At 37.8% G+C, this 16730-nt stretch overlaps 1 protein-coding gene across 1 annotated transcript in view; it reads left to right on the top strand.

The window, feature by feature from the left end:
- Positions 1-247: 247 nt before the first annotated feature.
- Positions 248-16730, top strand: part of LOC139732333 (CREB-regulated transcription coactivator 1-like) — a 77939-nt gene continuing 61456 nt past the window's right edge. The window contains exons 1-3 of the mRNA XM_071643199.1: positions 248-508; positions 899-1021; positions 2306-2407. Of these exons, the coding sequence (XP_071499300.1) occupies positions 398-508; positions 899-1021; positions 2306-2407 (336 nt within the window). The 5' untranslated portion in view covers positions 248-397. The remainder of the gene's footprint in view (positions 509-898; positions 1022-2305; positions 2408-16730) is intronic.

Genomic DNA, 16730 nt, shown 5'->3' with positions numbered 1-16730 from the left:
TTTCTCAAATCCCTCTATGATACATTGTATATCCAGTATGAATACATGGCATCCATACGCAATTATTATCAGGTTAAGGTAGCATGTAGACTATTACCCACTCTATATTAAAAAGAAAAAAAAAGACACGTGAACAGCGGAGCTGTAAATCTACCATGTAATCTACCATGAGGATTTTTCTGTAATTCCCCTGCGAATTGTATATTTTTCACATATTAAATTCTGAGTTATATTCCTCAGCAGGGCGATCATCACAAAGCTCGGTGAGCCGAAGCGCAGTAACGCCATCACTGATTGGATAGTTGGCGCGACCCCCTGCAAATAACCCGCTAGATGACAACATTTATTTCAGAACGAAAATCTGGCTGTGCTAGCCAGCCAAAACCCTACGTTCAAAATGTCTAGCCCTCGGAAATTTAGTGAAAAGATCGCCTTACATAATCAAAAGCAGGCGGAGGAGACGGCTGCTTTTGAGCAGATTATGAAAGAAGTGTCCATAGTTTCTAGGGTAAGTAATTTTACGTATAATGTCGCTGCACAATCTTCGTTCGTGGTATTCTGCGTGTATAAAGCATAGGGCGCTTCTGTTGAAATCCGTCCGTATAAATTACCATGCCAAGTACACAGACGGGCTGCTGTGTACAATGTTGGGAAACTGTATGGAAAGGGACTGGGACTGTGTTTAGCATGCTACTTCAGTGATGATACTAGCGTTGGATGTACTATTCCTACTTACACTGACAAGCTGTGTGCTTGGCAATGTACTGTTTTGTCTTGCCTTGTGTTTTAATGAGGAGAGCTATTCTATCATGCTTGTGCCGAGTCCTCGGTAGTTTAATGTCGTGATGTGACTGATGTTAATTTTATTCACATTGACTGGACATTTTTTGTTTTACAGCATCCACACAGTCACACTCATCACCATGATCACCTCCAACTAGTGCCTGCACTGGGAGCGTATCGTGGCGGATCATTACCAAATGTGAACCAATTAGGAAACAATGCTAGTATAGACTTACAGGTGAGTTTCCTGAAATCATGAAAATTTATCCCACTTATGCTGTGCATGACTTAATTACGGCGAAATTCTCAGCAAAATGAAGAAATGGCTTTATTTCTGCTCAGATGAAGAGGACAGTGTCCGTAGTTTTATTCTTCAAGATACATGGCCTCAGATACAGTTGTACCCTGAAACAGTGAAATAAAGCAATGCGCCCCTCCCCTTCCCTGTGTCTAACACCTGAGATAGGGAACAGGCACAACAGATAATTTCTGACGTTTACTTCGGATGCCCATAAAGATTTCACACTTGTTATAGAAAATATAAGTTGTGAGGACAAGCAAACACCAGTATCGTAAAGATTGCATTTAGCTTTCAATATTGTGAATTTTGAGATTGATTGTGTCCATTTGTGACACACCTTTGTGAAAGTGGAGAATGTTTAGAGGTTTTAGAGGATGATTGTTTTCTGTACAGCTGTTTGTATACTTTTTAGTTGTCTCTGTTATGGTAACATATTTTGTTACATTTCCTAGGGATGAGGAATGTAATCAATCATTTTTTTTTTTCTTTTGTGAAGATTTACATTATTCTGTTCATGCTGAAAATATTGAGGATTAATTAAGAAGTAGCCACTGTGGGCTTAAAACCAAATATTTTGTATTGCCTTTACAATAGTGTGTATGCCTTTTATACATGTATATTGCATTAGATATGCAGGCAGAATGACTGCTTCTAATATCAGAACATAACAGCAATGTTTGTTTTGATACATTCTTTTTAGTATCTCTGCATGTGTGCATGAATGAAATACCTTACAGTTGCTCTTCCCCTCAAATCCTTGCTAGTTTTGTATCATTTAATAGCACTCGTGATGTGATTACAAATGTATTACAAAGTACATACTTTGCAGATTATCAAGATGTATTTACCACAGATAGTGGACCTGCATTTCAGATTCAATGATACAGAAACCACAAAGTGATTGTCTTTCAGACATGTAGTTCCATAATCATACACTTTAATTCTTTGGTGTCACATATGATCAATGTTCAAAGAAGATTTTGATTGCTATGTATTAAGATTGAAATAGTTACATAATGTATCTAATTCTAGGTACAATGTACAAATGTACATTAATGAAATACTATGATAAGTAGTGTATACTTAATGGTTTAGAGTATTGTACCAATGCATCTCAGTGCACCTGTGAATGTAGTATGATTATTCAGCATCGAGCAAACATATCATTGTGATGATAATTATCAAGATAATGTCATATATTTCTTTGATTGTTTTTTACAGCAAGCATTACACAGTTTAGAGGATATAAAAAATGCCACTGGAAGGGGAGTTCAAGATCGAGTCTACAGAACACAGCGATCAGGAGCCCATAGAGGGAGGCATATATCCTTTTCATGGAATATTTTTTTGTTCTTTGGTATATTGTTTGCACATAATGGTTTTGTGAATTTGTAGAATTTTGTTTCACTTTTTGTTTGTTCTTGTTGTGTTTGCAGCAGCAATATATTTTCATGACCAATGAAAATTGCCGGTGATATTTGTGTGTGACGTTGACAGCAGGAGTTCCCGTAGTTGGAGATATACAATGTAGTTTTGACATCATTTTGGAAACAGCTCTGGGAAACTAATTTGGAAGTGGGTGATAATGCGGATTTGACTTGAGGGAGTGTTTCATGATTTCATGATCTATTTGTTATATTATTCATCTAAATATCACACAGGAAACATGGCGTGCAGTCAAGTTAGGCTCTAATAACTTTACTTTAATAGTAGCCGTTTGCAACTCGTTCACTTTGCTAAAATGGCAGTTTTATAAAGGGACTGTTATATGAGGAATAATTTAAGCCATACATTATGATTTTAGGCAGCAAGTACAACTTTCTGTGCATCTTGGTAGATTATATTTCTATTTAACAAATAGGAAGATATCTGGAGTATTGCACTCATTTTGTGTTTGTGTGTGTGTGTTTGGATGGGTTGGCTGATAAGGATTGTTATTGCCTTTCTTTATTTCTTTTTTCCACTGCCATTCAAGATTAAGCATGTTTTGCACTTTTTGTTATGGGTATATATTGAACTTAACCCGTTGAGGATGAGTTCGGAGTATACGCGGGCAAGTGTCTGTGGGAAATACTTGTAGCAAAACCAGCCCATCCTCAACGGGTTATTACTGTATCCGCCAAATATTTTGCAAGGTTTTTATATTTGCGAATTTTGTGAGTCGGTTGCTATTCGCGAATTCAAAGATGCAAAAATATTGACTCTGATCCCGATATGAATCTGACTTCCACATGTACATTTCTCTGTTCACTACAACGTACTCCACGATCGTGAATTCAACCACTCGCGATATTGTAGGGAAGTCTTGATTTGCGAAAATTTAGACTTGCTAAATATATGGCATATGTATACAGTAAGTGAAAGAAGAAGAAGAAGAAGAAAGCATTGGTGGTTTTATCACAAGAATTAATGGAACATTAAAAACTATAAATAGATATTGGTGTATTAACCTGTTGAGGACGGGCTGATTTTGCTACAACAGGCATTTCACATAGACACCTGCCTGAGTATACTCGGGACTCGTCCATAACAGGTTAATACCCTGTGCTATCAAAGAGAACTCTTCTCTTTTCATATTTTTCATGGCTAGAAATGAGAAAATTTACTTGTAATTTACTTGTGAAACCTGTTAAATGCTTTCTTTTGGAAATGAAAGTGAAATAAATTGAATGTTCCTTCTGAATTTCCTGTATAGGCACTGGGACTGTTTGGAAACTTTGACTACCCTATACTTTCTTCTCTTGTAAAAAGTGATTTGTTAAATTGCATATTATGCTATAGAGTACTGTGTCTCGGTACAATTTAGAGTTGAACTTACGTTTATCAGGCATTTACTTTCTTTTGTAAAAAGAGATTGATTAAATTGCATGCTACATATGATACTGTGTATCGATACAATTTAGAGTTAAACTTATGTTTATCAGGCATTAATAATAAAAGGTCTCAGCAAACTTTGTGAGCTAAATATATTTTCAACTGATATATGTTTGTTCATAGTTGCCCCTTAAAAAAAAAAAATTAGATAAACTCATGTGCAGTAAATTGAAATTATGGAGAAAATGTGATATACTTTTTGCATAAAAATCAGCACTTTTTTAATGAGAAACTAAGTCAGAATTGGGTATCTCGATTAACAGAGCACGTTCAGGCTTTTGACCATGATTTGTTGACCTACACGTTATTGTGTCTTCCTGGTAAAACGACACTCTGTAGGCCCTATTGCTTTCATTCTGCACTAAAACATGCTGCAAGGGCACCATGAAGCACATCATTATGGTATAAGCTTCATTGATCTTATTCCCAAGGAGCAGTCAATTGCATGCATAATAGTCCAGGGCCCTGTTTTATGAAGATTTAAAATTGATTATATAGTTGATTTCAACTGTAAGTCTATGGCAGCCTGTGTGGTAAGGAAATTGAAAATCGATTTTATCTTTTGATAAAATGGGGCCCAGTAGTTGCATACAGTGACTGTTAAACTGATATTTGCGCATTCACGGCAGGTAATTTGATACCATTAAGTACCTTATACATATGTACTAGTTTATGTCTTAGTTTTTGTTGTTTTTTGTTCATTTTTTTAAAAACAAATTTGTCTGCAATTTTCTTAGCTGTAATTATTATTTCTGATGCACTTTCAAGAATTTGAGGATAGCTCCTTATGATGTAAGGCACACGCCAAAGGCTAGTCATAGTGCTGATTGTTTGAGTCATGCACGTGGTTTGTGGGTTTGTAACAAACTGTACAAAGTATTCTATGTGCTAGCACGAGAAATGCTGAATGTTCTGAAATCATGTAGTGCTCGAGAGGCTGCAAGTATTGCAGAATTCTTTAGCTGTGTTTTTTAGTTGTTTTTGACTGTTAGATTTTAATGTTACTGAATGGAAAAGTGCAATGTATCTGAATACAGCTACAAATTCAAGGAACACAAGATGCCCCATAGTAAGAATACCATTAGAGGTTAACATGCTGCCATAACTTTCCTATACTTGTCTCATGGTACTCAACATTTTATGAAATAATGTTTTCAGTGTATGCGTTTTGTTTGAAAAACATTCTCTACACTTCATTGTTTCCAGTGGTTGACAATTTTAAAGATACAATGTGTAAGATCAAGGTGTACGATTTGTAGGTGACTGTCAGTGGTGTCAGTAGTACTGGAGATTGTGAAGTGAAGAAAAAAAGACTTGAGGGTATGTAATGCACATCAGGAGAAGTGTGGAAGATGCCAATTGTCATCTTGGCAGACACAGGATGGAAATGTAACTAGCTGCCTCCTTGGAAGTTCTCAAATGGGAATTGCAGTGGTGTTTGTTACAAAAGGCTGTCCGATGCCAAAGTACGTTGACCCTCTTGTTTGGTATTTAGGATATTCATGCCAGCTACCATAATATGATACACTAAATGTCTTCAACACACTCGTGTACTGTGGCCTTTGTCAGGAGCTGTTGTTACTAACGTAAGCACTCCATTGTTTTATGCCTCTATCCTAAAGGGTACCAGAGGCATGTTTTAGGGTTGTCTCTAAATCTATCCATCTGTCTGTCCCCCATTTCAGCATGAATGCTTTAAGAGAGAGAGAGAAAAAAAAAATGCTCTACAAATTTTTTTGAAGCCCATCCTCAGAATGCTACAGTAGGTACATGTATTGGCTTGGTAGATTTTAGACAGAATCCCTCAAGGTTGAGATCTAAGGTTATTGAACTTTGGCTGAAATGGATATTTCCTTGAGGTATGTCCAGTGGTGATATTATTTGGTAGAAAGGATAGAATTGAATAGACCATTACATGTATGGCAATGGAACAGTAGTGATGAAAGGTCAAGGTTAAAGGTCACTGTGCTTTTTGCCCCCCCCCCCCCCAAAAAAAAAGGACAAGAAAAAAATGTCACTTCTAGTCATTACTTCAGCTTGGTGTTTGCATGTTCAGTAATGATGTACATCAGTGATTGGGGTAGAAATGAATAGACAATCACTTGTATGATCATCACGAGGGTAGTAAATCAAGGTCAAGCTTTAGAATTCAAGTTATATTTTGGCTATTAAGAAAAATGTGATTTTACAGCCATACCTTCATTCAGGAATGTCCAATGGTAATATTTGGTAAAAAGAAAAGATACTTGTAAAACTAAACAATTACATATTTGCCTGAACAAGTATGGGTGAGAAGTCAGTGGTGGAGGTCAAATATCATAATCTATCCTTGGCCATTTCACTGAAAAGTATATTTATTTTCCAGGATGATGATGATGATGATGATGATGATATAGTAAATGTTAATTCATATTTTGAAAACAGGGAAAACTCAATTCAGTGGTGTCATTAGCCTTTAAGAAGAAGGAATTATTCAAGTGTAATGGTATATAAATGAGGGAAGAGAGGCATAACATGTATCTGAGTGGTGTAGTATGGAATGATTCTGCATTGCGTCACGAAGCATCTTTGAAAATGTCATCGCACCAACAATAAAAAGTTGAAATTAGAAGCCTTTGCCAAATCATAAGTTTTGCCCAATTTCCACAACATTCTTATTGTTGTAAGTAGAAGAAATGTACAGTTGTATCACATTTTAACGTTCCTGTGTGAGATACTTATACAATGTATGTCCAAACGAGAGCGTGGAATCAGTTGAAGCAATTTGAAATTCAAGATATTAAAATATTGTGTGTAGTGTGACATTGATATTTGAAATGATACATGGTGATGTACAGTAGCTACTACATATTTGTGAGGGATGTCACAGAGCTACAGATACAGGCATGGGTTTTATTGCCTTTAACAGACCATGTGCACACACAGCATACCAATATGTTCTTCACTTTCAGCATTTTTTTTTAATCCCATGGCAAATGATGAATGTGTGCTTTTATTGCTTGTGCAATTCATTTCACAGTTGAATATCTAAGACAATTTCTAGAAGAGCTGTGGGATACATCAACAGTTCTGCTTATACTCATTTGATTGATACAGGTATTTTGTTGTTGTTGTTGCTTCTTTTGATTCTTAAGGGAGGTCCCAAAGCTATTAACCATATTGCAGTTAGTGCTGTTCTTAGATTACTATGACTTGTTCAAGTGCAGTGGTGTTGTGCACTCAGTGTAACAACTTTTAGAATTAGTGCAAATTGGATTTGCAGTATTTTTTTTTTTTATATAGCAAATATCCTTTCTAAGCCTACAGAGAAAGTGAAGAGTGAGTTGCATTATCTTTTTATGAGCAGTGGGAAATGTATGCAGTGTAATTTACACCTTCATATCTTTAGACTGGATGTGAACAGAGCTCTTCGTGAGTAATGATCATGTGGACTCAATTTCCCATGATTCCCTTGCTGTTGTCGTGCAACATACCATGTGCTGTAATGATAGTCTCCTCCCTGGTCTGTTACATATGTATATTATACAAGTACACATTTATTACATGCCATAATCCTCCAATGGATACACATGGTCTGAAAGAGCATTGTGCAACTAACAGTTGAGTATATTTCTCGTGTGATTGAAGTCTGTGGGTTCCGCCGACATATTCTGAAGCTGATCTGTAGACAATGTATGTGTTGTTGTAAACCCTAAGTAATGAAGTACTCAAGTTAATGTGAAAAGACTGCCTTGTCTCGGCTAGCATCAAATGTGAGAAAGTCCCCCAACACTCATAAACCCCTCACCAGACATGAAATGAATACCCTCCATTGAACAAGCATCATTAAAGGGAAGGTAAACCCCAAGAGCAATGTGGATTGAGTGAAAGCAGCAACATTAGTAGAACACATCAGTGAAAGTTTGAGGAAAATCGGACAATCGATGCGAAAGTTATGAATTTTAAAAGTTTTGGTGTTGGAACCGCTGGATGAGGAGACTACTAGAGGATATGACGTATGAGTGGACAACAATACAAAGAAAATATAAAGGAAATTCAACAAAAATTCACTTTTCTAGAATTATGAAAGAGCAATGAACCAACCGCTTTCAGAAAGCAGGGGGAATAATTGCTACCCTTAACATATGTCAATATCAAGTTGATGGAATTTGTAATTTTCATGAAAAATTGATTTTTGTAGTATTTTCTTTATATTTTCTTGGTATTGTTGTCCACTCATACGTCATAACCTCTAGTAGTCTCCTCATCCAGCGGTTCCAACACCAAAACTTTAAAAATTCATAACTTTTGCATCGATTGTCCGATTTTCTTCAAACTTTCACTGATGTGTTCTACTAATGTTGCTGCTTTCACTCAATCCACATTGCTCTTGGGGTTTATCTTCCCTTTAACTCTTACAGGTATCTGCAGTATACATACATGTAATGCGATCATTCCATGGAGGTTCTTTGTGTGGTCGCTGCCATCAAAGCATTCACCTTTGTTCAGAATTGTTACTGCTCATACTGTGTACACTGTACCTGTGAATGAGTCCATTGTTATCACGTTTAATAGCTGCATCCACTCTGACTGGCTGAGGACATTGTCTTTAATGTGTATGGATGTTTTGCCTAAAACTCAATGTGAAATCATACATTACAGGAGTCTATTGCTTATTTGCCTGTTCTGTAAAATTTGAGAATAGAGAGTTCCTACCTTCTTTCACTTTTAACAATATGGATATTTTGTTAATTTGAGTACCAAATGTCGTTCCCCCCCCCCCATTTTTTAGGTACCAGGTATGCACTGATTCTTACCATCAAGCTGGAATGTGTCTAAGGCCAGTGTTCGATAGGTTTATGTTCTCAAGAGTTGACTCTTGACAAGTTAATGGGATGTACGCAGTGATGCTACACCATGTATGCTTCTGTTCTGATGACTGACACAGCCCTTTAACGCCTATGATACAAGATTGAGATGTCCCTTTTCATCTACCGGGGTATCCCTAGACAGGCAGCCAATTAAGTAAAGTACAGAATCACTGTGGCCTCTAGCCATGACCTACATGGCTTGTTTTGATTTTTTTTTTTTGCGTCTTTTTGTTTTTTGCCTTTTGGAGAGAGTAGGCTAAATCAACAGATGAGGAGCAAGTGCAGGTGTGCTTGTTTTGAGCAGGCTTGTTATTTCCCCATGCAGTAGTACGTGTGATACATATAAACTTGTTAATGGTGTTTTCGCACATGAAGGCATAGTTATCGTAGAAGATTTAACAAAATGAGTGGAAGAACACAGTTTAGCTACCAAATCATCTAGATTCTGCAGCAGGCTCCCTAAAAAAGAAAAGAAACAAAATGTATTGTTTCTTTTTTTCCCCTTAGAAATTAAAATTAACGTGTCATTCACAGATATCAAAAGTGGCTAGCAGGTTCCTGTATCGAAAATTTCAAAAGACCAAGCATGGAGTAATATCATACACCATTGTACATTTACTGTAGGTATAGACAGGCTCGTAAGAATTTTTTGTGCAATGTATCCAGAGACTCCAACCCCAAGCACCTTCTCATCTGGAGATTCTCCCGCCTGAAACCCCTACCAAACGGGAGACTCCAACTCGATGTGTGTAAAGCGCACATCATGAGCGCAAAGCGCAAAGTTCCTTGCGGCCGGGGTCCAGGGCCCACTTAAGGGCCCGGGAAGCTCTAGGGTTCTAGATGCTCTCTCGTGCTCTCTCAGGCTTATTGTTCCACATACGATGACACAAAGTAAGAAATCATTTCAAGCGGGAGACACAGAGCCAGGGCGGGAGAAATTAAATCTCAAGCGGGAGAACGGGAGATTTTGCAAAAATGGGCTTTCGGCGAGAGATCTCCCGTCGAAAGCAGGAGAGTTGGAGTCTGTGTATCTCACACATCACCCACTCTCAGATGTCTGATGTTTGATGCTGTGCCAATGTGACTCAGTGGAATAAAGATTTTTGGTTTGAACAAACACAAACTCTTCTGTGATTTAAGGGCAGTTGCCTGCATGGCATCATCCTCGTGCGCTGTTCTACTCATTGTTTTTCCCACAGAAAAACGAAGAGTGTTTTTTTTTCAAGAGCTGTTTCATGTACAAAGGTGTACTCATGCAGGATCAGTACCATACCCATTCAATGTACAATTTTTGTACTTTGCCTGAGAGTGAGTTACAGAGCTCTTTCAGATCATATAAAAATCTTTCCAGTAATCATCTTTAAAGATTTCAGATATGGAATGTTCAGACGCTCGCACATCCTGACCTGTCCATCAAACTTGCAAAGTGGTGGCTAGCTAGTGCAGTACAAGTAGATTGCATCCCATTTTGCGTTGACTGTGTGCAGTAGCTCTAGGTTTGAGCTAAACCCTGCCATCTCAATCATGCATTGGAGTTTTTCAGATTGGAAGTGCGAACCACAAATCAAGCAAATGGAGATTTGAAACACCTCCAGACCTGGATTTGCAAATCAAGATTCTAGAATCTTGAATACAATAATTTGCTTTCAGACTCAAGGCATACCGCGATTACAATCCTGATTGCAATTATGATTACAAGAGATTTTCTACCGTGTGAAAGGGGAATACGTGTAGTTGCCCTGGGCAAGTACGCCAGTGGTTTGTAACACTGCAGAGTACTGTAAAAGTGGATATTTTTGCGCGACTAATTTTTCGCGCTCGGCGGGGTAAGAAGAGTTTCGCGTGTTTATAATTCCGCGAAATCAAGTCATCTACTACTGGAACATGGCAAACAAAAATATTCGCGTGCTTTTAGTTTCGTGCTAGTTTCGGGTTGCGCGAAATGCACGAAAATTTCAACGCCGCAAAAATTTCCACTTTTACAGTATAGGCATAACTCTTACTTACTGTTTCCTAAAAGTTCCTGGACAGTTATAATGCTTTTACACCTACACCGTATGAGTGTCTGTCTGTGGCTCCCAAAGTTAGCTATACTGTATAATTGTCACTGCCAGTATAAAGTAATGATATGACATCTGCATGTATCATTAATACTGCAAGCCATTCCATTCCAGCACATACAAAAATGATCACTTTAACTACTGAAAGCTCTGATTGTTTTGCAGCAAAAAAAGCTGAGGCGACCAATGCTATAATTAACCTGATAAATCTATTTTGGCAAGAACGTAAGTCTCAACATTAACCTCATCGATCACTTAACGCAGGAAATCTAGAGTAAAAACAGTGTACATGGCAACAGCCACATTCATTTTCAAAGTCCGTAACTTGACACTATGATAAAGAAAGGCAATATCATTCAAGAGTTTGCAAGCCTCTTGAAATGTAGCGTGATTAGTAGTCTTGGTTGATCTAAACCTGATGAGCATCTTTCAGATGCCTGAGCTCACTTATGTTTCAAGCATTATTTCTGATCAAAGGAACATAACTTGTAAGGTGTACATATATTACTCCCAAGTCTTTAGTTGCTTGGTTGATTAATAGCGACCTCATTGTGTGAAAAGAAACAAAGAAGTTTATCATGTTAGTAGCAATTACAAATGTATGTACAGTGTATATCTGTCAGTGTTACAGTGTACAGTCATCCTGCCAGCCATGTTTTTGGTATTGCTTCTTGGACTAAATATGAGCTTACACGATGTTATCAATACAGCAACAATTCTATTGCACTTGAGGAAAGTCTAGAGATCCTGGTCTTCTCAGGGCTGCCAACATTGGAAACTAGTGGAGAGTGAGACTCCCATAGGCCAGTGCTATAATTTAGGAGTCAAAATGAGTGAGATCAATAGAAATGTATGCAAATGAAATAAAGTTTTAGAGTGAGAAAGGACCAAAATGAGTGAGAGTTGGCAGCCCTGTCTTCTTATTTCATCATACAAGTTAAAATGAAAAGGAGACAAAATTTTATTGAGGTTGTCTCGCCCATACCACAGCTTCTTTCCCTCTTCCTCCCTCACAGAAAAAGGATGAATAAATATTTCAGCCTAACTCGCTTAATGTTGATTGAGATGATTTCCAGCCCATGCTGGCCAGGGTCCATGCACCGGCCAGGGTCCCCTCCCATCCCCATGGATATGGGCTGCTGGACAGACCTTAAGCAGCTTCTACCGCGTGTGTGTGTGTGTGGGTGGAATACAGACTGCAAATTATAAATCTTGCAGGACATGTAATGTATGATCACTGTATAGTGCGCTACATTTTAGTGCAAGCGCCAGATATTGGGCCAGGCATACCATTTGGGCAAGACCGTAGAACAAGATTGAATTACTTGAATTTAAATCACAGCTGCCACATGCTATATGAATAAATTATTTGTTTATTCTGAATTGTGATCCCAGCATTGTCAAATCAGCATAAGGTCTGAAGTCTCCTTACTATTGAATGACCGAGCCAAACAGATCAAATCAACAATTAAAATCACTACAAGTACATTATGAATGTCTGACTAGTCTCTCAACACAAAACAGTTACACATAATGTGAGTAAATTGTTTGAAAAGTCAAGTTGGTTACATTTACATAAGATGTAAGCAGTAAACACTGGTGAAGTTTGTTTTAGTAGTGGTTAGTGAGGATTTGTTTTCAGAGAAAATGGGATTGAACTCCATTATGCAGAAGTCTGAGGGGACTGAAATATGTTCATTACATTGTATTATTAAAGGGTTGTAACTTCTTGCAGCATGTAGTATGTATGTCATGAATTAAGAATATCTGAGTTTGAAAAAAAGAACTCCTTGCCACTATTTTGATTTTATGACGTATTAGTGGTTTTTTTAATTGTGTTTTACAATTATATCATTCGAGAGTTATGTGCAATTTTTTGTGTGTAAATTATTAGATATCAAGTTACTACTACTAGTAAGCAGAAGTTCAAAACTCTGCTAATATTCTCATAGGACATTGTATATATCTCAGATGTTGATGAATGTACTGTAAAATTGTCTTTTGTCTTATCATTTGATCCCTTCATTTGCCCTGAACAGTGAGAACAAAATTATTCTTAACCATGGTATCTTTTTCATTGAAAACAGACAGCTGATATTCACATTCCTTTCATCTGATATTCAAACTGTGTCAGTTTAGAAGAATTAGAAACATGTGTCGCAGAAATGTAGAAAAAAAAAGTATTAATAATAATTGCTCAGAGCCTTAAAAGCAGTGCAGCTGAAGTGTGAAATGGATCAGCAGGGAATAATTCCCCTTCTCAAAATTAAATAGCAATTTAGTCAGTGGACGTACATTTTGAACAAAAGGGTGTACAATTCTCTGTAATGAACTTGCTATACAAATCAACTCATACAAATCATCCCTGGGGTGACAAGACCTCGTATGTTACAAACAGCAAAAACAACAAAAACAAAAAAACCCCAACAACAACAACAACATGGCAGCCAAAGCACTATATCAAATGGGATAGCCTTTCCTTTGACATGCTGTGGTGGCTTCATTTTTAGGGTAAGGCAGCTACAATTTGGACATGACATCAATTAAGTGATTATCTAACCGTTAATCCAAAAAAACTTATTTTCACCAAAATTTTAGCTACATGTACATGTAGGTCTTTTCACCCCAATGAAGAAATAACATTTTGAATAGCAGTCACACCAAAATGCATAGCGAATTGCTGTGCGATACCAGGAAAATTATTCCCTGGGACCAAAAATGGAATATATTATCTGTACATGTGGGGAAAAACGAGACTTAATCTCCTTGGCATTCCTGCCGCTATTTCATCTAGTAAAAAAAAAACCCAAACAAACAAACTTGAGAACCCTTTGAGAGAAAGGCATTTGAAATGATGTATATTATTGTCTCCTCATGTGATTAGTTGTTCTTAGCAAAGCTTTCAAGTCATATTCTTCCACATTGGATTATTAACCTTACAAAGTGTACATGACCCCAAGACAGCAGACTAGTGGGGCCAAAGTCAAACTGGCACTCTCATGTGTGCTGGTATAAACACAATACCTCTATTCTATCTTTATGGTATGTGACACAATGCAAAATTAACGCTTTGATATGGTACAACAACAGAAGTAATGCCTATTGTTTCCAGACGTTGTCTTTATTCTAACATACAATCATGTAGCTTGATCAGCTGGTCAAGTTTTGCTTTTAGTTTTTCTCTGAATTCTGTATACTTCTGGGTTTTTTTTTTGTACATACAATTTCATGAGAACTATTAAATGTACTGTAGTATTCATTCTGCATTTATTAAAGAAGAATAATGGAATCGTCACCATATATGTTCTGTTAAACATTTGACTATGGAAGTCAAATTCAGCTTTTTGTAAGATCTATCCTCCATTAATGCTGCCATAGGCCCATTCACACATTACTTGCGGAATGTAAATAACACAGATACACCACGAAATACCTCTCAAAATACCATGGTATTTAGGGTGGTCATACAAACTTGGCGCAGAATAAGCGTGCAAGCTTCGACTGTATTGTTTCACAAAATACCACCCATTGCACTGTGGTGTACATCCCACGTGATCTGATACACTTTCTGTCTTCTCCATGTTGGAGATTCATTTGCACAGTGCTAACCTTGGAGAAGTGCACTTACCAGGCCACAAGGTACCACAGCATATTATGAATGAGAATGGTACCAACTGAAATACAGTGGTATCAAACTGCGAGGTACAATTGTATTTTACCAAGGAGAACAATGGCAACAAATTGCCATGGTGTTTAAAATGCCACAGTAATTCTAATATGAATGCACTTCATGCTCATGTGTTTTCAAAACCTCTTTCCTAGCCCAAAAATAAACCAACCAAGCACATATTTGTCACAACATTTGTGGGAATAGAAGTTTGGGTTGCCCCCAGGTTTTTGGGGTAAATACTGAGGTAGAGCTTCTGTTCATAATGGAGAACATTATTACCTTTTAAGCCACCATTCTGTTGGGCTACCGATCAAAAATGCCATGCAGCAGAATGGTTTGTCAAAAAGCAAACGTGCATAATTTTTTTCTATTAATTTAGCATCTGGCATGTGCCATTATATATCAATTATAAAGATGCTGAATATGAACTTCCATCTCATCAACCACCCATGCAGCCATCATCTGTTCTTTACTACCATTCTGAAGCGTCATTACACATTCTCAGATTTTGAGCATGATGTATGAATTTTTGTTTCTATCAGTTGTCTCCTTGCCCTTTAAATAGAGTCTGTATAAAAAAAAAGGCATCCTTTCCATCTGTATCTAATGTGTTCTCAACAGCTATGTTTGTCCCGTCAGTGAAAACAAACCGCTTCCAACTGACACACTCCATCCTCCACGCTATGCTGCGTCTAGAGTGGCAGTGTACATTAGATTTGCATCTATTTATAGCCATAGCCTGTCTGCCGCAAGGTTCATACTCTTGCGGCTGCATCTGCTCGGCGGCAAGGCAAAATTTGATGCATATTATTTCATTCGTGCGTTATGCCGTGTTGTCACCTCCAGAGTCAAGTCCGATCGAATGGGGAGGCATGTCTGAAAATACTGGGATGAGTTGCATCTTCCACTCATCCCCACTGTGGGATGGTGGAAGGAGGGTTTCCTCTTAATACAGGGGTGTAAAGAGTCCTGTGTGAGTGAAAGTGGGGTCATCCCCTTCCGATGCTTCATCAACATAGGGGTTTGTTTACACATCTTACAAGCGTGACTCCTCGTCTGAGTCTCACTTGCTCTCTCTCTCTGCTCTCTCTCTCTGGCGTGCACATGCGGTGTGACATCAGCCGTAGGTTGCATCCCAATAATGACATGCCCAGCTCTACCGCGCGGCCTGCGTCAAGTTGATGACGCGCCGATCGGCAGGTGACCGGGGCTGAAAAAGCAATGTTTCAACCGACCCGTCGGCGTATTCAAATATAGCCTTGATGAGAGATGACTTGAAGACAGAGAGAGAGGGAGAGATCAGTGTGGTAATAATCTGTGCATTAAACAGAACGTGCAATATGATCCCCTCTCCTTGGGGGGTGGGGAATAAAGCTAGCCTGACATTGATTCACAGGGCCCTGTATTGCATCTTGCGAAATATTACTGCATCTGACCATGCGCTGAGTATTCACAGTGCTTTGTCTGCGAGAATTTCAAATGTAGTAGCAGGGTTCGATTTATAAGTACAATTGTACACGCATTATGTGATATCAGCACTAACCAATTTGTTGATTATCCATATCCAGCACAGAATAAGAAAATGCGTGCATACACCAAATATTTTGTCTGTGAAGAAGGTATAACATGCAGGTTCCATGGGAAAAGTTAGATAAATATTTTTCACAGACAAAATGAAAGCTAACTTACAGGGCTTTGCATTGACTTTCCTACATATTAGTGGTACCCAGTTTGAATTCTAATATTACATGTAAGTTGGCCACAGGACTAAACCTGAGGCAGTTATAAGCAGTTGCTTGATAGCAGTGGGCAACCAAAAGTGTGGTTCATGCAGAAATTTACATAGGTCTGATATTTTCTCTTTGCTTGTCAGATAGGGATAGTATATCCAAACTTTGTTTCAAATATGCATTTGTATGACTTTTGTCAAGCACAAATTCTAGATGTAAAACTGTTTCAAAGAAATCCTACCATTTCAGCTTCACCTCGGCATTTATGGTTTCATGCCAGCATAAATCATGAAACTTCCTCAGCTGCAAACATTGCTGATGGAATATGTGGAGAGAAGTCCTGTACTCATATTATTGTTCATATAATACATATGCGTGATGTATTGTTTATATGATGCAAATACATGATATACTGTATAAGCTCTTATTTTCGCATACAGATATTTTTGTGAATGAGGTCGT

Source organism: Diadema antillarum, unplaced genomic scaffold, assembly GCF_040938485.1.
Source record: "Diadema antillarum isolate AM-2024a unplaced genomic scaffold, OU_Dant_1.0 seq00000413_RagTag, whole genome shotgun sequence".
NCBI lineage: Eukaryota > Metazoa > Echinodermata > Echinoidea > Diadematoida > Diadematidae > Diadema > Diadema antillarum.
This window is presented reverse-complemented; position numbering and strand designations above follow the sequence as displayed.